General features: G+C 42.3%; 1 protein-coding gene across 1 annotated transcript; it reads right to left on the bottom strand.

The window, feature by feature from the left end:
* Window positions 1–8: 8 nt before the first annotated feature.
* Window positions 9–25,252, bottom strand: MCTS1 (MCTS1 re-initiation and release factor; the record flags this gene model as incomplete). Its single annotated transcript, XM_084258998.1, is given in 10 exon segments — window positions 9–90; window positions 851–918; window positions 2,787–2,920; window positions 5,500–5,597; window positions 6,099–6,251; window positions 6,785–6,807; window positions 6,809–6,830; window positions 8,865–8,916; window positions 23,317–23,398; window positions 25,121–25,252. Coding segments are annotated over 10 exon segments (846 nt in total).
* Window positions 25,253–26,746: the final 1,494 nt, after the last annotated feature.

Genomic DNA, 26,746 nt, shown 5'->3' with positions numbered 1-26,746 from the left:
TCTGAGGCTCATTTATACGTCTTCACATGCCACAGTCCATCATTTAAGTAATGGATATTTTCAATGCCAATTCCTTTGTTGACTTTCTCACTATAGAAGGAAAAAAACAAACACAAACATATTTTAATGCATTTTTGTAAGCTGATTTATGGTAAATATAATTCAAAGTGCACTGCTATTTTGCAATTATTGAGCCACATGAAGGGTATTTGTTTATTACACTTGCACTGTTGTCTATATTGTACTACACTATTCTTCTGCAGCTCATATCTGAAATAGAATCTAGTGATCTAACAGGGGTCTATAAAATGATGTTACCATACCAGGAGATCATCAAAGAGTTACACTAATCCTGAAACAAAATTAATAGGAATAATTTGATCCTCATATAAGTTCCAAAGTTTTTAAATATACTGGCTATGTTTTGGTACTAAATCTTCAATATTTCTCTAATATTCTATGTTTCCTATGTCACCAGGTAAAAATATAAGATAAATACTACATGGTGGTAAATATGTCACTGTTTTAAAAATTAGTAGCAAAACATCTTCCCCTCCACCCCACCCAATTTAAAACATACTAAATAAAACATTCCTAAAATACCACATACATGCATATAAAACAGCTGTGTTGGCACTCTTTTCAGAGTGCTTAAGAAAGAATGCAATCCCAGAAACAAAATAGGTTTCAATGGCTTCCTACGTGTTAGGAGAAATCAGAAAAGAGGTTTCTGTGCTTAGATATTTGTAAGATGTGGTCTGAATGAAAGCAAATATCTCTGTAATTCTGATGTTTCCTGCATAGGTTTAGCCATGTATCAAAAGCTAAGGAGGACCAACGTGAGACTTACATGTCTTCTGTAGACATCTTCATAACTCCAACACAGAGAGCATGCTGTTTTCCTTCTGCCATGATTGCCTGAAAACACAGCTAAGAAAACTATGCATCTATCAAAATGCCTTGCACAGGGGGTATCAAATAATGATCCTATCACTAGTTAAGCCACTTTGAAACTATCTTATAGCCTCACCTAGATCATTAACTCCTTGAGGACAGGGACATAACAGGGTCTGTGGACACACTGTAAAAACTCAAGAAATGCCAATGAACAAATCTAATAGTCATTCTTGGTTTTCAAGTTAAATGTTAATACAATAACCCAAAGTCAAGTTAAAATAAGTCATACAAAAAAGGAAGTAACATTTCTTACACATAAATATTTAAAATTGTGGAATAAATAATTATCAAGTATTCTAATGTTTTGATCACTGAATGGTGGTTTTATGTAAAGGACATGTTAAAAAATAATTATATCCCCAAGCTATCTTTAGGAGTGCCATTAAGTTTCAGCCTTTCTAGAACAACCAGACTGTTTTTGGTTATCATTAGAAATATCTAGAATGTTAAATATTGCAGTCCATATTTTAAAAAGTAGTTTCTATACTAGTTTTGCAAATTTCTAAATGTCTATAATTATTTCAAAATAAAAATTAATTTTTTTTTAAGTGAAGGCTAGCTACTAGGAAAATTTTCCATTTAAGGGGAATACCAGAACTATAAACTTAAAGCATAAACATAAAAATGTAACTTGTCCTCACAAAATACTTTTCTCCATTGATTTTCAATTCTTTCATTCAATGTTCCACAAATATTTGAGTGCCTATTATGTGACCAGTATCTATGCCAATACCAGCTGCTCTAAGATACAAACATACAACTCATACTATGCCTTAGATATAAATGCCACAGCAGAGCACAGAACACACCCTTAAATCTATTCCAATGGCTTTCCCAATCCACAGTGATTTACCCATTCTCACAGAGTACAGGCCTTTTTCTCGACCTGAGACAAATTATCACTTTATGACAAATGAAATGTCTTCCTGTTCAGATTAGTTGAAAAAAACCTATTTAATCTAGAATATAGTTGAAACAGCACCATATAAACGGAAGCAATACAGAATTATTCAGCTACATCATAAATTGAACAGATCTTCAAGGATTATCTGGGATTTTTTTCCATTGATTTTCTCATTGAGAAACATTTCTCTTTGAGAAAACATTTTCTGAGGCCAAACAACCAACTTATAATTGAACTTGAAGGGCCTCCCTAGCGGCACTGGGTTTAAAGATAGCGCTTATCAAGCTATTGCCAGCCACTGCAGCACGAGTGCAATTCCCAGCCAGCCAGGGAGCAACCCACATAGCACAGCAGACCTCTCCTCTGTCTTTCCACTGCTCCCCTCAGCAGTGTATTTCAGTAGATCTGCCTGTTCTGCTCCCCACCCTCTCTGGTGAATCCTCTAACCCACCCCTGCACCTCTGGCTTATACCCCAGTTCTTGTGTGCATAAATAAATAAATATTTTTTAAAAAGTGAACTTTAAAATGAAAATTGGGTATCACCAATATTTCCCACCACCCACTTCTAATAGTCTACCTCTGTCTAAGTTCTTTTCCATTTTCTAGTGTACCTTAGTAAGTCAAATGTAAAATTAGCAAGCTCATGTCCAAAGAAGTAAACTATGTACTGATTCTGATAACACTGGCCCTAACCCAGCTTTTGGGAGTCTTTTGTTACTTGATCTTACTTAACTTCTAAACAGGGACACAGTTTAGTCTCAAGAAATAATGTTACTTCCAATATCTTCAGATATAACCAGAAAGGCATGAGATAATAGTAATAGTAATAACCTCCCCCCAGTGTTCTCTTGGATAATAGATCTTTCAGTAATGACAAGATTATAATGGGTACATTTTTCAACACTTATGGCCTGTGAAGGATACAACAATCGTATCTACTGCAGCAGGGTGAAGTTTAGCTCCAGGAGACGTTAAGCCTGGACACATGATATTTGCTCCATTGAGTACAAATTTGATGGCGCCTTTATCAACCTGCTGGTGTGGCAGGATAAAAGGATCTAGAAGAAAATACATTACATAAATTATTGAGACTAATGATTCACTAGAAAAGGGCAAAGGACATGAAAAATCGTCATGTCCATTGTTAAAGAAGAGGAAACACAAAACTGATACACACTGAAAATTGAACCCAGGTTTATCTAACTTCAAGTTCATGATTTTAACTACCATATTATCTTGCTTCTTTGCATAAATATAGCTTTAAGATATCCTACGGTGGGCCTCCCTGGTGGCACAAGGGGTTAAGACGCAGCACTGAAACTATCCACAGCAACTGCAGCACAAGTTCAATCTCCAGCCAGGGAGATGACCCACATGGTGCAGCAGACCTCTCCTGTCTCGTCCACTGCTCCCCTCAGCAGTATTTCAGCAGTATCCCCTCCCCTCAGTGTATTTCAGTAGCTCCACCTGTTATGTTTCTCATTGTCTCTGGTGAATCCTCTCACCCCTTGCACCTCTGGCTTACATCCCAGTTCTTGTATGAATAAATAAATACATCTTTAAAAAGAAAAACCATAACTACACATCTCCTGAATATAAAATTTTTCTCCTATATCACCATAGTATTATTATTACCACACCTAAAAGTTTAACAATAGTTACACATCATCATCTTATAGTCAAAAACATTAAATTCTCCAAAAGTCTTTTATATCTTTTTTTTTTTTTTGAGGTGGGGAGAAAGGGTTGGATTTTGTTTTTCAAACCAGGATCCAACATTTGCTTTGATTTTGTCTCTTTTCTCTTTTAGTTGAGTAGGCATTAATGTCATCAAAACATCTTAATATCAAAAAAATTTTAATATCACCAAATATTTTCATTTTGAACTTTTTTAAAGATTTATTTATTTATGCACACAAGAACTGGGGTACAGGCCAGAGATGTGGGGGGTGAGAGGATTCACCAGAGACAGAGTGGGGAACAGAACAGGCAGACTGACTGAAATCCACTGCTGAAGGGAGCAGCGGGCGAGTCAGGAGAGGTCTGCTGCGCCATGTGGGTTGCTCCCTGGCTGGCCAGGGATGGAACTCGTACTGCAGAGACTGCAGATTGCTTCACAGTGCAGTGCTTACCCCCTTGTGCCACCAGGGAGGCCCCATTTTAAACTTTTTTTTTTAAGTTTTTTTCCAACCTGATGAAATCAATACTTAATCAAATCATTGTAAATATTCCTTTATAAATATTACAAGGTTTCACCTGTGTTAAGATTTGCCCAGTAGCAAAGTAGAACAGTTTGACAGTACAGTAGAACAGTAGAACAGTAGAACAGTTTCTACCAAAACTTTGCTTTACCAAAAATCAAACTCATCAATTAAGTCATCAATAACATCTACAGAGGACTTCAGTCACTCCCTTCCTTTCTGCAGAAATTTTACTCCACAGTTGAAAACTTCTAGTGCACTGGGATCATATTTCCTTTTATAACGTACTCACCCTAACAACAAGCAAATATAGGTAGCTAAGTTGTATTATTTGGTTTCATGACATGTGACCTTGGCACTCAACTAACAATTACCAGGAGTCCCAGTGCTTTTCCTTATATACAATTACCTGTATGAGGCAAATGTAGGTATTCAATACAAAGTTAAAAAAGGAATATGCGAGGGGGAGGAGGAGGAGGAAGAGAAAATGCTAAGAGTTTTCTCTGTATGTATTTGTATAATTATCAAATTGTCTATTCTTGGGGCCTCCCTGGTGGTGCAACGGGTTAAGTCGCAGCACTATGATGCTATCCGCAGCCACTGCAGCATGAGTTCGATTCCAGGACAGGGAGGTGACCCACATGGCACAGCAGACCTCTCCTGTCTTGCCCACTGCTCCCCTCAGCAGTGTATTTCAGTAGAACTGCCTGTTCTGCTCCCTACTCTGTCTCTAGTGTATCTTCTCAAATCCTCCCTCCCTCACCCCCTTCTGGCCTGCATCCAGCTCTTGTATGCATAAATAAATCTTTTTTTAAAAATTGCCTAGGGCCTCCCTAGGCAAGGGGTTAAGACCCAACCTATGAAGCTGTCCCCAGCCACTTCAGCACAAGTTCCATTCCCTGTCAGGGAGCTACCCACATGGCACCGCAGACCTCTCCTGATTCACCAGCTGCTCCTTTCAGCAGTGTATTTTGGTCCATCTGCCTGTTCTGTTCCCCACTCTGTCTCTGGTGAATCCTCTCACCCCCCCCAACACACACCCCTGGCCTGTACCCCAGTTCTTGTATATGCATAAATAAATAAATCTTTTAAAAAATTGCCTATTCTCTCAACTAGACTGTTAGCTTCATAGGGACAAGGACTATGTCTGCCTTTGCTTCCCATCATATTCTCAGTACCTAACCAGTACCTAATGCAGTGCCTGGCACATAGTAAGTTCAGTGTATTTGTTGAATGAATGAATGAAGGCTTTTTCTTGGGCGTTCTGGAATGCATAGAGAAAATTTGCATTTTTCACATTGACAAGATAGGGATATATATTTTAGTTTTATATTCCAAATTATCTAGTACTAATAACAAGTTAACTAGTAGAGTTACTTTCAACTCCTTTTATGTCTTTCCATATGCCCAAACACATATTTTCTAACAAGACTTACATTTGTGAAGTAACCTTAGGGTTGGATAAAAAGGCCCTTCTCTTTGTCTAAAAAATAGTAATTCTCCATTTACTGTAAGGACTTCTATATGTTCATGGCTGTAAGACAAATGTTGCAAAGTACTAAGTTATATATCTTTCTGAAATAAATATGCCAAACATCCTTTAAATACTGTATAATGTGAAATGTGTATATATAAAAATACAGTAAGCTTTTTTAAAATTTCAATAAAAATCCACATGAAAAAACATTGTATACAAAAAAAAAACATCGTTTACCTATCATACCAGTTTGGTAGAGAGAAAAATATGACCTGCCACAATCAATTTCATCTCATATATTGACTCAGTATGACAAATCTCTGGAGTACAAATTGAAATAAATTAAATGCAACTTTGAATAGAATAAAACACAAAGTCACATTCTTCACAAACAGGAAAACATTTCAGGATGCAAATGTTGGTAAGTTTTAGAATTATTCTATTTATTCCCATCATTAATCTAAAGTTAATGTAAAAATAATTCCATTTATCAGGAATGCAACCTAGCCATTCAATATTCAGCTATTTAAGAGTACACAGAGAAAAATAAAGACTTACCATCTTACTATTTTGATAGGATCTTTCTTAGGCATAATTTGATTAAGCCATGGTTCAATACCTGGAAATTGCTCTATCAATTGGTTCTTAATACCCTTAATAGCTGAGGTTTTCAACTGGATGCAGTTGGACACATTTTCTTTTTCATCAAATCTGCCAAATGATTTTTGCAAAAAAAAGGCATTTCTAAGCAGACACATCAGAATAGCTAAAGACATTGTTTTAATTAGTCATCTACTCTCAAGCAAGTATTCAGATGCCTAAGAATTATGAAATAAATTGATGTTAAAAATACCATTTCCCTTTTATTCTGTCCAGCACAAAAACCAACGTCTTAATACAAAATTAGAATAAATTGTCATGTCTGCACAATTAGTGGGGGCGGGGGGAGCGAGGTGTGTGAGGATATGAAGCATACTTCACATTATAATCTATAATCAGTTACACAAATGCCTTTCCTGGAAAATCTTAATCCTATCCAGGAAGAAACACAGATGCCACCTACAATACCTGTGTGAAGGAACAAAAACAAGACTAAACCCTCAAGCGTTCAGATTTAAAGAAAAAATCCAAATATAACAGGAAATCGGTTCCTGCTAGGCTATGTAATGTGTTGAGATTTAAGTGATAATGACGATTTGTAAGATCCCTATTTTTTTTTTCAAAATGCAATGCACAAAACCCACCTTCCTTTGCCCATGTTTCCTCCCTTGCTTTTTGCGTCTACCAAATCTGGAAGGCAAATCCTTTAGGTAGGTTCCCAAGGAATTTTGTCTTCCTTATACTGAATAGCCTATGGGGCAATCACGTAATTTTCGAGACAAGGTTAATTTGACAGCTAGGCAACAGGTAAAGACAGGCCGCTTGCCTCCTGTCACCCAGACTCATTCCCTCTCTTGACCCAGGAAGTCAAGCCTTCTTTATTCAGTTCATAACTAATAAACTATGGGAGTGAGTGCAGGGCTCTCCTCCCAGCTAAAGAGGCTAGGTCCCTAAATCACAGTGGAAGGATGTGATTGGTAGAACTCTAGGAATGGAGACAGGATTGGGAGAGGGGTCAAAAGAGAAAGAGGATAAGGAGAAAGAAAAAGGAAGTGGGAGGGCCGGAATCCGATTGAGGATTAGGGGTGGAAAACCCAAAGTGTTGCGAGTGAGAGCACAATACTATAGAAAACCTTAGGGAGTCAGGTTGGCAGGGGTGGGGGAGAGAGAAAGAGGATCTTTGCTCTCGCCTTCTTCCCCACACCCACCGCCTTTGTGAGTTGCCGACGGGGGCCACAGCACGTCCTTACTTCTTAAACATGTTCCAAGGTGAAGGGGGGGCGACGATGGGGAGGGGCCTGTAATGGTGGGGGTGAGAGTTGAATTAGCAAGGGCCCGGCAGACCCCCTCACACAAGGAAGGCCGGCACCGACAGTCGGAGCTGTCGTCGTTAACCGGAAAGGGAGCCGGCCGGCAGCACTTTAGGGCTCTCGGTGAAACCTGACTACTTCCGCTCCTCCGAACACGCTGGCGCTTTGCCCACTCTTTCTGGGCTACCGATTCCTCTCCAGAGCCGGTAGCTGAAGGGGCGGGGCTTAAGAAGCCTGGAGACCTAGAACAATCCTTCCAGTTCCTGGAAGAACAGAAAGGAGGGGGCGGGGCAATCAATCAAGGCTGCCCTTACGGGTTCCTCAAAGGATCAAGATTCTTCCCTGTTTCGTTGCTTCCTCCTGTCAACCACACACTGTTCAACCACACTGTTGGGAAGAAGGATTTTCGTTCCTCGAGACAACTGAATGGAATGGTGCTTACCGACCAGAATGAAACAAGCATGCCTCGTGGCATCATGCACTCGTAGGACGCCCAAGTTTAGCAAATCAAGACGCAAGGGTGCACCCAGTTAAATTGGAATTACACATAAACAATACTTCTTTTTTTTTTTTAAGTCTTTTTTTTTTATAGAGGCATGTTTTATTTATTTATTTGTTTGTTTTGTTTATACAAGCACTGGGTAGAGTCAGAAGCGCGGGAGGGTGAGAGAATCCACCAGAGCCAGAGCGGGGAGCAGAACAGGCAGAAGGACCGAAGTACACTGCTGAGGGGAGCAGCGGGCGGCAGGAGAGGTCTGCGCGCCATGTGGGACCCTCCTCTGGTGGCCGGGGAGCAGCCGGGGATCGAACCGGCGCTGCAGAGGCCACGGGCAGCTTCGCAACCCAGCGCCCAACCGCTGCGCCACCGGGGAGGCCCAACAATACTTCTTTTTAAGTATAGCTGTGTCTCATGTAATATTTGGGATATACTGATACTAAAAAAAAATCCTTGCTATCTGAATTAATTGGGCGTCCTGTATTATAACCTAGCAACCATATTCACTGACCACTGTGAAATGCCCCCACAGAAATATTCACTAGGTTGCCAAACCCAGCCTCACCCCATACCTACAACTTGAGCAATAAATCAAGAAAGGTAATTTCCTTCAAGGATAGAACGGCCTTCAGGCAAGCAATATTAGCCTAATCTGAAGAGATAACAGCTAGAGAAACATGAATTACTTATGTAATTCTAAAAAGGAGAGCGCCAAATGCGGGTTTTAATCAGCAAAAGTAACATAAAAAAACACAAAATCTAAACAGGCACGACCCAGGCGGTAGGGTGGGTGTGCACTGACCGTTAAACAAATACCCCAGCCTCTCCAGGGGGGTACTCTATAGTCTATATGGGGGAGATGGACGCTTGGAGCCATCATACCAAATGATAGGTATTTCAATTGAGCAACCAACTTACTTTGTCTTGGCAGCAACAATCGTCTGGTTATAATTTAGCTTCCCATGAAGATCTGCCCACAGAAAGAGAATTTGCTATTTTCAAATTAAATCCGAATGAAAAATTGTCTTTGCAAATTAATACATTGGTATTCTGCTTTATATATCAGTCTCTTGTGAATGTCCTTCGTGTGAATCCGCATTCCCAGTATCAATCAGCTCTGCGACGTTTAGAATATTGAGTTTAAGAATATGCAACCCTGAAGCCGAGACCCCAAGCTGTGGTTAGCTATACTGTCAGGCTTCTTGCCAAACAGCTTTCCGCTCCTGGCAACTCTCACATAACCCTCGGAGACTGCCATGTAACAATAAATATAACAGCAATAAACAATTACTATTAAGCAGGTTGACATGAGTGTATTTCACTCATGTGTATTTCACTCATACTGTATCTATAAATGATAACCATTAAAATAACTATGTATTTCACTAATAAAATTTAACTTGGATCCAAAAATTGATAACACCTAGTTGAATTTCCTAATTTCTTGAACTTTGAGAAAGCTACTAATTTTTAGACATAGTAAAAAAAAATGCTGAACATTTGCAGTGGTTGAAATAATAGCTAACTTTAAATTTTATAAAAATTATACTCTAATTATGACGAATGCAATATACATGGGGTAGACATATAGTTACATGTACACACTTTTTTTGTTTTTTGTTTTTTTGAAGGATTTTATTTATTTTTGCTAGAAGAACTGCGGTGTAGGCCAGAGGTGTGAGTGGTGAGAGGATTGACCTGAGACAGAGTGGGGAGCAGAACAGGCGAATCTACTGAAATACACTGCTGAGGGGAGCAGCGGGTGAGACAGGAAATGTCTGCTGTGCCATATGTGGGTTAGCTCCCTGGCTGGGGATCAAACTTAGGCCAACTCAGGCCAACTCAAGCTGTAGAATGAGACTTAACCACTAGGCCATCAGGAAGGTCCTGTACACATGTGTTTTAATCCACTTTCATACACTCTGATAATCACAGAAACTGAATATGAATTCTGACAAATGCCAACTTAGGTCATTAGTATTAATGAGATATTTAGTTCTGTATGTGTTTGTGAATACCTTCACTCATGACCCACCTACACAGACATATAAGCAGGGCCCATTTTTCAGAACAATGTTTCTGGTTTTGTGCTGTACATGGTATCATTATAAAATGGATTCTGTTTTTCCAAAGGTTATATTGGGAGGATACTTCTGACAAAGTACTCATCTTCAAACAAATCATTGCTATAACAAATCAGATGTCATAAAAAAGAAATGTCTCAAAATAAACCTTTTCAGATTTTAAAATAATGACTTTCATTTATTCATGCCAAAAATAGCTCTAAAGGACCTTTATGTTTTGGACATATGTACACTCTGTACTATTTAATTTGTACATAAATGTTCTGTGCAATTTGTTTTACAAAGCTCCTTAATGTACAAGCAGCACAAGACACAGAAAACCCAAGCCTATCATATAATTTACTAAAATAAGTAACCTAGCTATAATAAATATTAAACATTTAACAAATTATTTGCCTTCTTAGAATTTTAAAAGGATTTCAGGGGGTCATCTTGACATGAGGCTCTGAAATGTTGCTCGAGGAAGTTTGCAGTGAAGCCTCCTTTTCTTGATTGTAATTTCCTTGAGCAATAAACATGGCACCGAACCCTTCAGAGTGCCCAGTAAAGAAAGGTTCTTTTAGGAGATAGGTCACAGCTTTGAAGCCTGGAAGAGGAAGGAACTGGGCCACTGCCAGACCTCTGCTGGGCCTCACATCTCTCAGAATCTACAGCTAGTGAAGTCTTCCAATAGATTCACTTTCTCTTCCAATTGCCTCTCAATCCTATGCCTTAGAGCCCCCGCAGCCTGACTTTTGTATCCCCCATAAGAGGAAGACAAACCTAAGCATCACATCCCTCTGCCTTACCACCGAACACAGCCCAGAGTTCAGGTGCAAAAATGCATTCATCCCAACACTGCCGAGATCCTACTGTTACAGATGGGACTGACTAACCATGGATGGCTCTATCCTAAATCACGTTGGGTGCCAAATCTGTTACAGGGCAGGGAGAGGGGCACCCCAAATCCCGCAAACCTGCCTGTGCTAAATAGGTTCTGCCATCCGCAGCATCAACACAAAACATAAGAGACTTTAATGACAAGGAACTTTAATACAATTAGTAAACAATACAGGAAAGACAAAGAATATAGTTTCTAAATCAAGCACCCTAAGTTACCTGTCCCCTCATGGGTAAAAGTCCACCCAAATGGGATTGGCCCAGAGCAAGGCCCCAAAGCCTGCCACAGTCTAAAGCACCTTCCAGTGGAGACCCACAGAAAAGGATCAGAAACAACCAGACAAGTCTGGAAGGAAAAGAGCAAAATCAAAATCAAGACAAAAACCACCATTGTTGCCTCCCCACAGGTCTCTCCCCTACATCTGTGTCACCCAGTCCACGACCAAAAGGCAAGTGTAGTTTCTTCATGTGTCTCTCGGCTCCATGTGCCTCCTCCAGGTCTCCTTCTGGCTCTCCATCCTGCTTCCTTCCTTCCTCAGTCTCCTCTGCAACTTCTTCTCTCCCTGCTCAGCTCCCCCCTCCTTTTGAGTGGGGCAGAAACCTGGAACCTCTCCCTTTCCTGGGGACCACCCTGTTACACTACCACATTGAACAATGGAAAGAGCACCAACAAAAAGGCAGTTTCTGGGGCTTCCCTGGTGGTGAATGGGGTTAACTCTCAGCACTATCAAGCTATCGCCAGCCTCTACAGCACAAATTCAATCCCCAGCCAGGGAGCTCACCCACATGGCACAGCAGACTTCTCCTGTCTCGCCTGCTGCTCCCCTCAGCAGTGTATTTCAGTCAATTCACCTGTCCTGCTCCCCACTCTGTCTCTGGTGAATCTTCTCACCACCCTGTACCTCTGGCCTATGCCCCAGTTCTTATATGCAAAAATAAATAAACTTGGGCCTCCCCTGGTGGCGCAGCGATTGAGTGCCAGGCTGCGAAGCTGCCAGCAGCCTCTGCAGTGCCGGTTCGATCCCCGGCCACCAGGCGAGGGTCCCACATCGTACATAGACCTCTCCTGCCGCCCGCTGCTCCCCTCAGCAGTGTATTTCGTCACTCTGCTTGTTCTCTGACTCTGGTGAATTCTCTCACCCTCCCGTGCTTCTGACTGTACCCAGTGCTTGTATGAATAAATAAATAAATCTTTAAAAATAAATGAATGAATGAATGAATGAATGAATGAATAAATAAATAAATAAATCTTGGGGCCTCCCTGGTGGCACAAGGGGTTAAGCACCGCACTATGAAGCAACCCGCAGCCTCTGCAACACAAGTTCCATCCCTGGCCGGCCAGGAAGCAACCCACATGGCAAAGCAGACCTCTCCTGTCTCACCCACTGCTCCCCTCAGCTGTGTACTTCAGTAGATCTGCCTGTTCTGTTCCCCACTCTGTCTCTGGTGAATCATCTCACCACGCTGCATCTCTGGCCTGTACCTTAGCTCTCATATGCATAAATAAATAAATCTTTAAAAATAATAATAAATAAATATTTTTTAAAGCAGTTTCTGCCTCCACTACCCAATAGAGCTAAAATTGGAGAGACTGGAGAGCCCCTATTTATCAAGAGACTGTCAATACTAATTATCTTGCTAAACTTGTGGTAAATCAGAGCTACCATGCCTCACTCTCATCTTAGTTTTCCTTTATCATGGCCTAATATGTGACCATTCATTTCAACTAACTTGCTATGTGACCTTAAGTGACAAGTCACTTAAACTCAGAGCCCATCATCTTATTTATAAAATAAAGGGTCTACTCATGAGATTATTGTGAGGATTAAATAAAATAACCCACGAAAAGCAATGCTAAATTATTATTGTTACTAAATTACTACTTTTTTTTTTAATGCATACAAGAGCTGGGATGTAGGTCAGAGGTGGGGGGGTTGGTGAGAGGATTCACCAGAGACAGAGTGGGGAGCAGAACAGGTGGATCTGCTGAAATACACTGCTGAAGAGAGCCATGGGCGAGTCAGAAGAGGTCTGCTGTGCCATGTGGGTTAGTTGCCTGGCTGCTGAGAGGAGCAACGGGCGAGTCAGGAGGGGTCTGCTACGCCATGTGGGTTGCTCCTTGGCTGGCTAGGAATCAAACTCATGCTGAGTTGGCTGTGTATAGCTTGATAGCACTGAGACTTAACCCCTTATGCCACTAGGGAGGCCCTAACAAGATTTTTTTAAATGTGAGATGCCACTCATCTCACTAAAGTTTTTTGTTTTATTTTGGGAAATATTGTTATTTTTCATAAAAATGTGTTGCTTATATTAACCTCAAAGTGTTTTGTTATTTAGTAGTGAATAATTTTTTAAAGATTTATTTATTTATGCATACGACAGCTGGTGTACAGGCCAGAGGTACGGGTGTGTGTGTGAGAGAGAGAAATCACCAGAGAAAGAGTGGGGAACAGAACAGGCAGACTGACTGAAGTACACTGCTGAGGGGAGCAGTGAGCAAGTCAGGAGAGGTCTGCTGCACTGCGTGGGTAGCTCCCTGGCCGGTGGGGGGATCGAACTCATGCTTTCAGGGAGGCCCATGAATAATTTTTTAATTTCTATATGTGTAATGCAGTGTTAATAGAAATAATCAACATAAAGAGAAGCTGTTCAGGGCCTCCCTGGTGGTGCAAGGGTTAAGACGCAACCTATGAAGCAATCCACAACCACTGCAGCATGAGTTTGATTCCCAGCCAGCCAAGGAGCAACAGACCCCTCCTGACTCGCCCGTTGCTCCTCTCAGCAGTGTACTTCAGTCAATCTGCCTGTTCTGTTCCCCACTCTGTCTCTGGTGAATCCTCTCACCCCCCACACCTCTGGCCTGTACTTCAGCTCTTGTATGCATAAAATAAAAATAAATCTTTTAAAAAAAGAGAGAGAAGCTGTTCAGTGTTCCCCATAACCATTAAGCATGCAAAAGGGTGCCAAAACACTATCATTTCTCAAATTGTTGTTATAGATGACTCATCTCTGCGCCTATGTAAAGTCTGTCTTTCCATTGTGGACCAGATCCTCCATTTTCAGCTACTTCAGGTCTTGTCTTACCCACTTATCCCCTATCTCTCTAATATCATCATTTTTCCCCTTCCATACTGGATCACTCCCATCAGCTTACAAAAATGCTGTTACTTCTCCATCATAAAAGCCATAACAAACAATGAAGCTCTCTTGATCCAATTTCTTCCTCCAGCTCCATTTATGTACTTCCATTATAGCAAAAACACTTGAAAAGACTTTATATGCTCAGTGTTTCCAATCTCTCTCCTCCTATTTTCTCTTCATCCTACTTCCATTAGGCTTCCTCCCCAACACTCCATGGAAACTGCTCTTCTTCTTTTTTTAAAGATTTATTTATTTATTTATACAAGCACTGGGTACAGTCAGAAGCGTGGGAGGGTGAGAGAATTCACCAGAGCCAGAGCGGGGAACGGAACAGGCAGACTGACGAAGTGCACTGCTGAGGGGAGAAGCGGGCGAGGCAGGAGAGATCTGTCGCGCCTTGTAGGACACTCGCAGGTGGCCAGGGATTGAACGGGTGCTGCAGAGGCGGCGGGCAGCTTCGCAGCCCAGTGCTCAACCCCTGCGACACCAGTGGAGGCCCGGAAACTGTACTTCTTAATCAATGTAGTACAATGTGTCAATTTTCAGTCCCATTCTCACTTCACCTATCTGCAACACAACTGACCTCTCCTTCCTGGAAACACTTTCTTCAATTACCGTCTGTTTGTTCCCTCCTATATCACTGACTGCTCCTTCTCAGATTTCTTCACAGATTCTTTTCTCCTAGAATTCTATCCTTGGTCTTCTCTGTGCACACTCCCTCTCTTGGTGATCTCATCTGGTCTAGTAACTTTGAAAAACAATGACACCTGCTAGCCTAGACTCTTCCCTTAAAATCCAGACTTGTCTAGCCAGCTGACTACTTGACTTCTCTGCTTGAATATCCAAAAGACATCTCAAACACATGTCCAAGAATGTAATTCCAGACTCTTTCCATTCTCTCTCACTGACACACATGTCCCTGAACCCATTTTATCCAAAATCTTCTGTTATTGGCAATTCTACACTTTCATGTGCTCAGACCACAAATCTTAAGAATTTTCTTGACTTCTCTTTCTCTCACACTACACACTCAAGTCATCAGCAAATCCTATTGATTCTTCAAAATATATAAATTTTAAATCTCCAACCTGGATATCTCTTCTATACTTCAAGACATCTAAAATTGACATCTCCACTTGGAATAACAGACATCTGAAACCATACATGTCTAAATTTTGCCCCTTCCCCCAACCTGCAATATTCACCATCACAGTAAATGACAATTCCATTCATCTATTTTTCTCAGATCAAATATCCTTGAAGTCTCTTTCACAGCAGCAAATCCTATCTCCTTTACTTTCAAAATATGTACAAAATCTGATTACTTTTCACATAACCTCTATCTCCATGATTCTAGGCAAATCCACTTTCACCTTGACTATCAAACTAGCCTCTTAATTTGCCTTCTTGCTTTCACTCTTATGCCTACTCCCATATAGTCCATTCTTTACGCAGCAGGTGAGATAAACCTTTTAAAAGGCAAATCAGATCATTTAATATTCCTGCTCAAAACCCCCATTGGCGTCCTACCTCAGTTTTAATAAGATCCAAAGTCCTCCCCATGCCCTAATATGCTACACGGTCTGGTTCCCACCCCCTCCAACTCATCCACTACTAATGCCCCCTCCCCTCACTCTGCTCCAGCAAGCTGGTCTTCTTGTTAGTCCATAAGCATATCAAATATGGCCTCTTGATCCTCAATATTTTCCCCCCATTGATCCTACGATGAATAAAATTAAATAAATCTCAATCCTTGATTTGTGGCATGTCTTCATTACAGTCCTAGTATAGCTCATTTTTAGTTACCTTTAATATAATTACGATTCCATGAGTCCAAAACCAAATCTAACTATGTGGCCTCCATTTCATTCCTGTTTCCCCCCACCCCTGGCAAAGAACCATCATCCCGAATCCTGTGTTCATCATTCTGCGTCACTCCAATTAATAAAATTCCATGTATATCTAAATTGTATATGTATATAAAATTTGTTTGTTATCTGTATTAAATCTAAATTTATATACAATAAAATTGTGTATATAGAGATAAGACATACATATATAAATATGTATTAAAAGTGTATATTTTTATTATGATTGATTTTAACTTTATAAAAAGAATCTATTTCTTCCCCTCAATATTTAATTTTCTGAGATTCATCCATGTATATTTCCTTGTTAGTGTTATATTCATTTTGATTGTTCTATAATATTTCATTGTGTGTATAACACTTCAGGGTCTTTGCCCTTCGTTCCTTCTACATAGAGTGTGCTTCTTTCAGATATTGTAGTGGCAGGAAGGGACAGAGCAGGTTTTCTATAATCTGGCAGACGGGTAAAGGAGAGTCCTGGAGCTCTCAGTGGCTTTCTCAGGCTTTTATTGAGCTTTTACATATAGTGCAGCAACCAGGTACACGGCAGACAGAGGTGCATGGGGGGGCCAGGAGGCCTCCAAGCCCCCAGCAAGTCTTCACTCTGGCCTTCTCTGGCTTCTTTCTCCCCTTCTCTCTCTCTCTTCTCTTCTGCCTCTGCTTCTCTTGGTGACTATCTCAACACTGCTGCCATGGCCCACAGAAGTAAACAACACAGCTTACAATAATGTAACAACTGCAGGTGCCCCATCAGGCAGGGCAATCCTAGGTGGGAGGGCAGAAAAGTCTGAAAACCATTTACCCTACAGATATCCACACAACTCCTTCCCTCACAACACTCAAGCCATTAATCAAATACTTTCTATCTTAACACCATCTAAAATAGTGGCACCCTGGGCTTCCCCGGTGGCGCAGCGGTTGAGCGCTGGGTTGCGAAGCTGCCCGCGGGTTCGATCCCCGGCTGCTCCCAGGCCACCGGAGGAGGGTCCCGCATGGTGTGCAGACCTCTCCTGCTGCCCGCTGCTCCCCTCAGCAGTGTACTTCGGTCCTTCTGCTTGCTCTGCTCCCTGCTCTGGCTCTGGTGAATTCTCTCACCCTCCCGCGTTTCTGACTGTACCCAGTGCATGTATAAACAAAACAAAACAAATAAATAAAATAAATAAATAAACATGCCTCTATTTGAAAAAAAATAAATAAAATAAAATAGTGGCACCCTGCTCCCCATACCACGCTTCCCTGGTGGCACAGGGGTTAAAGTCTCAGTGCTACCAAGATATCACACCACATGTGTTGGATTCCCGGCCAGGGAGCAGACCCACGTGGCACAGTAGACCTCTACTGCCTCGCTTGCTGCTCCCCTCAGCAGTGTATTTCAATAGATCAGCCTATTTTGCTCCTCATTCTATTTCTGATGAAGCCTATCATTCCCCGCACCTCTGGGCTACACCCCAGTTCTTGTATGCATAAATAAATAAAAATAAATGTTTAAAAAAATAAAATAAAGTAATGCCCCCTTTTAGTCTCTATTTCCTTTACCCTTCTTTACTGTTCCTCATAGCACTTATCACTACTATGCTGAATATTCTTACTTTGCCTCTCCCAATGCACTTCCTGCCTTTCAACCCTGCTCTGTGCCCTGGAAGACTGACCCTTATAAGCATAACAATAGATTTCCTCACCTTCTGGTTTCCGTTCAGATTTTGCCTCAAGAGGTAGAAGTGGCAGAGAGATCAAAGTTGTGGTCTTGATTCTCCTACTATGATTTTGCAGCAACTGCCACATACCTACGGACCTGGTGACGTCCTCCTATTGCTAAACAGCAGACCCTCCAATAATATTATTTCATTCACGCCATTTCATTATAGTATTGATAAGAAAAAAAATCCTGACTGTCCTTCCTTGAATGAAATATTATTCGAGGACCTGTTTTCATTACACATCATTTTGCTTAAAGTCAGTTTCCAAGATCTGATCTATGATGTTAACTGAGGACTTACTGTGCTTCTATGCAGGTTCTGTAACAGGGTGGTCCCCAGGAAAGGGGGAGGTTCCCTGCCCCACCCAAGGGAGGGTGGAGCTGAGCAGGAGAAGCAGCAGAAGAGACTGAGGAAGGAAGGAAGCAGGATGGAGCCAGGAGACCTGGAGGAGGCGCATGGAGCCTAGAGACATGTGAAGAAACTGCACTTGTCTTTTGGTCGTGGACTAGGTGACACAGATGTGGGTGAGACCCGTGGGGAGGGGACAATGGCAGCTTTTATCTTGATGTTGATTTTGCTCTTTTCCTTCCGGGCTTGTCCAGTTGTTTGTGACCCTTTTCTGTGGGTCCCCACTGGAAGATGCTTTAGACTTGTAGCAGGCCTTGGGGCCTTGTTCTGGGCCAATCCCATTTGGATGGACTTTTACCCACGAGGGGACGGGTAACTTTGAGTGCTTCATTTAGAAAATAGACTCTTTGCCTTACCTGTATTGTTTCCTAGTTTTATTAAAGTTCCTTCCCATTAAAGTCTCCTATGTTTTGTGTTGATGCGGCGGATGGCAGAACCCATGTAGAATAGGCAGGTTTGCGGGGATTGGGCTGCCCCTCTCCCTGTCCTATAACAGTTCCAGTAATTTCTCCCTCCCCTTGCTTCTTAAAGCCAAACTGTGGTACTCTCCTCTTATTCCCCTAACATCCCTGGACCCTCAGCCAGTCCTTGTTATTCCCCTTAAGAGCGTTCACAACTTTGTAAATACTCCTTTGTTAAAGTCTTATCAACTCTTGTGTTTGAATATATCATCTATTTTCTGCCAGGACCCTGATTCACAGGACTGCCTTACACTAATATATATATATATTTTTGGTTAATTGTGTGTTTCCTCCACTAGATTGTAAGTTCAAAGAGGGTAGAAATTTTGTCTGATTCCCTATTGTATCCACACGACTGAAAATAGCACTGAACTCTTAATAAGCATGCAATAAATATTTGTTAAATGAATTGTTAACACATATTATACCACATTAAAAATGCTTACACACAACTTATTGTGGTGATCATTTCACAATGCCTGCAAACATCAAATCATTATGTTGTATACCTGAAACCAATATAATTTTATATCTTAATTATTCAATTTTTTAAAAATGGAAGGATGTCAGACAGCAAGCATGCTTCCATGAGTTTGCTTTTGGCTGGATAAGAGGAGTTCCTAGGAGCCCCAGGCTTGTGCTTTATAAATAGCATCAATCAAAACCTACACTCAGACTTTCATTAGTGAAGCTTCACACCTCAGGCAGGAGAGTTAGGCTCTCTGCTCTCCCTTGGGACCAACCCAGGATCATCATCAGCTGAAATGATAGAAAGTGAGAATTCAGAAAATGGTGGCAACAGCATTTGGTCCATACCTCTGGCTCAACAGAAGACTTGCAGAGAAAAAGGAGCCTCAAATTTGTATCTGTAAGTGCCTTCCTAAATGTAAAAAATTTAAAGTAAATATGGATCATTTCCTCCATGCACCACAGATAGGGCCCAGGTTACCGGGAATCACTTAACACCTCTTGCCGCAGTAATCATTGGAAAACAGCTAAGATGCATGAAAGTGAATTATATTAAACTTTAGGAATATTTGAAAGGAAAATAGACCATCGCCACCCACAAATAGGTTCAATGAGAAGTTATACACAATCAGAAGAGAATGGATGCTCAAACTGGTCAAGCACTGACTATTTTTTTAAGATTTATTAATTATGCATGCAAGAACTGGGGTACAGGCCAGAGGTGTGGGGGGTGAGGAGTCACCAGAGACAGAGCAGGGTGCAGAACAGGCAGACTGACTGAAATACACTGCTGAGGGAAGTAGTGGGCGAGAAAGGAAAGGTCTGCTGCACCATGTGGGTAGCTCCATGGCCAGCCGGGGATCGAACTCATGCTGCAGAGGCTGTGGATAGCTTCATAGGTTGTGTCTTAACCCCTTGTGCCACCAGGGAGGCCCATAATTAACTATTTTTTTTTAAGATTTATTTATTTATACAAGCACTGGGTACAGTCAGAAGCGCGGGAGGGTGAGAGAATTCACCAGAGCCAGAGTGGGGAGCAGAACAGGCAAACTGACTAAGCACACTGCTGAGGGGAGCAGCGGGCGGCAGGAGAGGTCTGCGTGCCACGTGGGACCCTCGCCCGGTGGCGGGGGATCAAACTGGCACTGCAGAGGCTGCGGGCAGCTTCGCAGCCCAGCACTCAACCGCTGTGCCACCAGGGGAGGCCCCATAATTCACTATTTTTAATGGATTAATTTACTCATGGATCAGGAAGTTCTGTATTAGGTGTTGGGATCAAAAAGAGCAAACTGGCAAAAAAATAAAATAGTAAATAAAATAAAACGCACATTAAAAAATTGCTTGCTCACACAATACCTTTTTCAAAACAAACGTCATTACTTCTTTAAGCCAGATACCTAGTGGAATTGCAAGGTTGAGGATTAAAAGAGTTTTTAATTTAATGGATAACACTATATTGTCCTCCATCGCCCAATAAAAGGAACCAGGGCTTCATGGAAAAGTGACTGACACTAGGACTGGGGAAGGGAAAATGCAAGATGTCTTGGAGTGCCAGAAATCTTTATAAATTATACAAAACTGGACAAACATACCAAAAAAAAAAAAAAACCAAACTCTGCAATGATAGGAATACATCAAAGGGGCACGGGAGCCAAAGGAAACAGCTCCCAATGGTCACGTTGGAATGATTTGAGCAACAAAATAAGGTAGCATTATATTATAACCCAAAATTAAAATAAATATTGAGAAATTCATACTGATTCTAGTAAATAGCTGACTAAATAAAAGGAGAGTAGACAAATCTCCCCTATAGAAGAATTTAAAATAAGTTATGCAGATATGCTCTCAAGCCAATGGAGCATAACTCCCCACTCCTTAAGTGTAGGATACACACAATGACTTCCTTATAAAGAGCAGAGTTTGCAAAGAGAAAAAGAATAGTGTTGCAGTGGAGAAATCGAACCCAGCTGATCCTTCTTTCTGGAATGCAACTCTTTAATTGGGGGGACGGGCCCCCTGTTCTTTGTATTTATTCATTCTGAGGTTTGATTTTCTCTAAATTGGTTCCAATAATTTTCTTTTGCAGATTTTGGACTGGGCTACTTCTTCTGTCATCAGTACATCGTATCTTATTTCTATCAAGTGATTCTTTCAGTTTCTGAACTTCTGAGGATATGCCTTACTTCCAGTCTTGGTCCTTTTCTATTCTGATGTTTTAAGGGATTTGTGGGAGGATAGAGAGAAATTTACAAGCGCTAGGCTGCCATCTTGACCTAATCTGACCAAAATCATTTTTTAATAGATTTTTTGTTTTAGAGAGGCATTTTTTATTTATTTATTTATTTGTTTGTTTGTTTATACAAGCACTGGGTACAGTTAGAAGTGCGGGGGGGGGGGTGAGAGAATTCACTAGAGCCAGAGTGGGGAGCAGAACAGGCAGAAGGACCCAAGTACACTGCTGAGGGGAGCAGCGGGCGGCAGGAGAGGTCTGCGCGCCATGTGAGACCCTCCTCCGGTGGCCGGGAAGCAGCCGGGGATCGAACCAGCGCTGCAGAGGCTGTGGGCAGCTTCGCAACCCAGCGCTCAACCGCTGCGCCACCGGGGAGGCCCCAAAATCATTTTTTATATGAATTGTCTTGAGAAAAGAGTAGTCAGGGCTCACTGTTAGAGGAGAGTTTAAAGGGCCTTTTCCAGTACTAGCTTCTGATTACTCAAGACTTCTAACAAAGGCCCATGAGGGTTTAGAAATCTTGTATGTGCAGAGTAATGTTTCTGAAAAAGCTATGGCAAACCTTCAGAGCAGAAAAAAAATGCAAAAAAAACCCGCCTCCATTTAGATAGGTTAATTATAAAAATACTTGCCATACCTGCTGAGAGGGACATCCGTGCTTTAGGGCACAAGACTTGTTGACTAGCAGAGAATAGACTGGATTGGGTTCTCCAGTTCCAACTTAGTTTCTGCTAAAGTAGGTCTCCTATGACAGCAGTCTTTTTTTAAAAAAGATTTATTTATTTATGCATACAAGAACTGGGGTGCACCCTATGTTTATAGCAGCATTGTTTACAATAACTGAGCTTTGGAAACAACCCAAATGTCCAAAAATAGATGACTGGATCAAGAAGATGTGGTGCAGATACACCATGGAATATTACTCAGCATTCAAAAAAGATAAACACATGCAATTTGCAACAACATGGATGGCGCTGGAAGGGATCATGCTCAGTGAAATAAGCCAGAAAGAAAAAGAAAAATACCGGATGGTCTCACTCATAGCAGGAATCTAGAAAACTTAAATAAGGGACCAGGAAAATAAATAACTATAAGAAAGTGAAAATCAAAATCAACAAAAAACTATGAACCAGAGACACTCTATGGGGGTGAGGAGCGGGGAGGGGAGGAATTGGGGTCAAAATAAGGGGGTTGCAATTGTATGGGGAATATAAAAATAAAATTTATTTAAAAAGAACTGGGGTGCAGGCCAAAGGTATGGAGGGTGAGAGAATTCACCAGAGACCGAGTAGGGAACAGAACAGGCAGATCAACTGAAATATACTGCTGAGGGGAATAGTGGGCGAGTCAGGAGAGGTCTGCTGCACCATGTGGGTAGCTCCCTGGCCGGGAATCGAACTCATGCTACAGTGGCTGCAGATAGCTTCATAGTGCTGCATCTTAACCCTTTGTGCCACCAGAGAGGCCCTGATAGCAGTCTTTGATCCCCAACATCCACTGTCCCAAAACAGTGGCCTCTGACCTCCCTGAGTGCACTGCAGAGCAGCACAGAGAGCATGCTTCCAATAAACAGAAACTTTAGTTTTGTTTTTTGGGGTTTTTTTTGAGATTTAAAATTATTTATTTATTTGGGCTAACACTGGTTTACATCACTGCATACGATTCAGAGGAATAGGTTCACACATCCAAGGATGTGCCTCACTACACTCCACCAACCCCAGCACCATGTCCCTTTAGGGTATATCATCATGTCTCTTCCCCACTTTTAGTTCAAAGACTAGGCCATCCTCACTGGGGCTTCTAACAGGGCCAATCTCAACAAGAGGAGAGGACTTTTTTTATTTAAAGATTTATTTATTTATTTATACAAGCACTGGGTACAGTCAGAAGCACGGGAGGGTGAGAGAATTCACCAGAGCGGGGAACAGAGCAGGCAGAGGGACCGAAGTACACTGCTGAGGGGAGCAGCGGGCGGCAGGAGAGGTCTGCGCGCCACGTGGGACCCTCCTCCGGTGGCCGGGGAGCAGCCGGGGATCGAACTGGCGCTGCAGAGGCTGCGGGCAGCTTCGCAACCCAGCGCTCAACCGCTGCGCCACCGGGGAGGCCCAAGAGGGGAGGTCTTTAATGCAAATACCACCAACATTCTCCAACACCATCAACCACCACTGGGCTTCCAAGGAGTTGTCCTCAGGAATTAGGCACAAGGCCTTCCAGATCTGAAACAAAAAACAAGCAGTTATTTGACCAACAAAATTTTTGTTGTTGTCGTTGTTTAAAAACAACAAAATGGCAAATAGGAGAGTGCAGTGCTATGGTAAGACATGCTCAACCTTCCTTAGAATGAAAAGCAGTTTCTGGGCCTCCCCGGTGGCGCAGCGGTTGAGCGCTGGGTTGCGAAGCTGCCTGCGGCCTCTGTCGCGCTGGTTCAATCCCCAGCTGCTCCCCGGCCACCGGAGGAGGGTCCCACATGGTGCGCAGACCTCTCCTGCCGCCCGCCGCTCCCCTCAGCAGTGTACTTGGGTCCTTCTGCCTGCTCTGCTCCCCGCTCTGGCTCTGGTGAATTCTCTCACCCTCCCGCGCTTCTGACTGTACCCAGTGCATGTATAAATAAACAAACAAACAAATAAATAAATAAATAAAAATGCATGCCTCTTAAAAAAATAATAATAAAATAAAGAAAAAAAAAAGAAAAGCAGTTTCTGTTTATAACTTTCAAGGGGTCTGTCTCTGGGCAAAGGGGCTTCTCCTTCTTTCCACTGGGGAAGGAGAAGCAACATCATTTCCCATTGGAGAGAAAAGGCACAAGACCTGTAGTTTGAGGACAGTGCATGTATCAAATTTCTTTTTTACCATCCTGAAGTCATGTAAATAGGGTTTCTGTATATTAATTTTCACAGCCTCTGTCAACATGTTACGGTGCTTCCTCCCTCTACTGCGGTCACAACCTAACTCACTCACCCAAACTGGGCCATTGACATGTCCGCCAGAAGTAATTCTCTTGGCAATATTGCAGGAGATAGGTGGATGGATGGACGGATGGATGATGGATATAAAGAATGGATGGATGAGTGGGGGGGTGGATGGAGGAATACCATCTCACCAAAATTATCTATAGCAACAATTTGCTGCAAGGTGGGCTTTTTTTTAACCATTTAAAAAGCCAATTTAATGCTATCAAAATATGTTTACTTGGGCCTCCCCTGGTGTTGCACTGGTTGTGCCCGCAGCCTCTGCAGCACCGGTTTGCACCCCGGCCGCCAGCGAGGGTCCCACATGGTGCGCAGACCTCTCCTGCCGCGCCTGCTGTTCTCCTCAGCAGTGCAGTGTACCTGGTCAGTCTGCCTGTTCTGTTCTCCGCTCTGGCTCTGGTGAATTCTCTCACCCTCCCACGCATCTGACTGTACCCAGTGCTTGTATAAATAAATAATAAAAGAGGGGAAATATTTAATTTTTTTTTTAAAAAAAAGATGTTTACTTTCACCTCGTTGCATCCAAGAAAGTAAGATGGGTTACTAGCAGCTCTACTGAAGCCAGGCCAGAACATTCGCTGTGTGGCTCAAACTGGCAAGGTCTGACACCCAGAAATAAGATCTCAAATTGTGTTCTCAATGTTTCCATTAGTACGTGAAGGACATAGGTTTCATTCAATTATACTAGGTGAACTTCCTTGAATGGGTCATCTAAGACATCTACTTTACAGCCGAAAAAAAACAAAACAAAACAAAACAAATACTTCAATGACAAAAAAGGGATGATGTTCATTTTGATTCAGTTTATCTTCATGCCACTGTCGTAAGCCCCCATTCCAAACCAGGTAGACACCACATGAGGACATCCACTGCAACAACAGCAACATAAAAGTAGCTGTCTTTCTTGGACATCCCACTGGCGTCTTCAAATAGATAACATTTAGTTGTGAAATATAACCCTATAGGTACAGTGATCATTAAAGCTGTGTAGGCCAGGAGCGTCTTCCCGAAAGAAGCTAACCAACTTTGGTTTCTAAAGTCGAAGCCGCCACCACCCACAACGCCCTTTTCATTCTTACGTAACAAAGCGCAGGCACGCATGCGCACAGCGGGTGCTTAGTCCTTGGTCCCGCTGGGCTCACCAAGCCATGGGCTCCCTAAAGAAGGGGCTCCGCAGAGACTGGATTTCACAGTGGGTGGGTTCCGCAGCCCTTCGGCCCCGCTGGCGATGGTCTCCGCAGGCCTTAGGCAGCCCAAGACTTGGACCCTCCCGGCTTTGTGTTCCACACACCGCCCATTGCGTTGAGCTATGTGGTAAGTCTGCGTTCTTACGCTTATGTGATTATGCTTATACAAATATCTAACATAGATATTTACATTCTTAAACAAAAAATGGGATTAGTTAATACATGCTGACTCTAGCTTTTATTTTATTTCCCACTTTGTGCTTCAAGGATACCTTTCAGATGGGTGCACACATTTCCATCTCTTTCTTTTTAATGACTATATAGTATTTCATGGCATTGGTATATCGTAATTTATATAGTACTCTGTCCAAGTACAAACCAGGGCACCCCCTTCCTTAGCATCTATAAACAGACTTCAGTTACATTCAGTGTGGTATGGCCATAAACGATTTAGCAAGCTTACCTTTCCCCTAGTCTTCACATCTTCTCAATAGCATTATAGCAACTTAAACTTAAACTAATATGTTTATATCATTCCGATGATCTATACATAATTCACTGATGAAATTTATTGTGCAAAAATAGTATATATATATATATTAAGATTTATTTATTCATTCATACAAGAACCAGTGTATAGGCCAGATGTGCGGGACGGTGAGAGGATTCACCAGAGACAGAGTGGGAAACAGAACAGGCAGACTGAAACACACTGCTGAGGGGAGCAGTGGGCAAGACAGGAGAGGTCTGCTGAGCCATGTAGGTATCTCACCGTCAGCCGGATCCAACCCGTGCTGCAAAGGCTGCGGACAGCTTTACAGAGCTGCGCTCAACCGCCTGCACCATCAGGGGAGGCCCCCAAATAGTATATTATGATTAAGGCCTCCCTTGTAGCACAGGGGTAAAAGTCTCAGCACCATCAAGGTATCACCAGCCACTTTGGAATGAGTTTGATCCCTGGCTGAACTGGGGTGTAAGCCAGAGGTGTGGGGGCGGGGGGGATGAGAAGATTCACCAGAGAGAGTGGGGAGCAGAACAGCCAGATCTACTGAAATACATTTTTGGACCTCCCTGGTGGCGCAAGGGGTTAAGCATCAGCACTATGAAGCTATCCATAGCCACCGCAGCATGGGTTGGATTCCCGGCCAGGGAGGAGACCCACATGGCGCAGCATACCTTTCCTGAAACTCTCCTGCTGCTCCCTCAGCAGTATATTTCAGTCTGCCTGTTCTGTTCCCCACTCTGCTCTGGTGAATCCTCTCACCCCTGCATCTCTGGCCTGCACCCCAGCTCTTGTATGCATAAATAAATAAATCTTTTTTTTTCTTTTTTGTGGGACCCTCGCCAGCGGCTGGGGAACGAACCTGTGCTGCAGAGGCTGTGGGCAGCCTCACAGCCCAGCGCTCAA

This window comes from Talpa europaea (assembly GCF_964194135.1).
Source record: "Talpa europaea genome assembly, chromosome: X".
Taxonomy (NCBI): Eukaryota; Metazoa; Chordata; class Mammalia; order Eulipotyphla; family Talpidae; genus Talpa; species Talpa europaea.
Note: the sequence above shows the minus strand (reverse complement) of the source record. Positions and strands in the feature narration are given on the sequence as shown.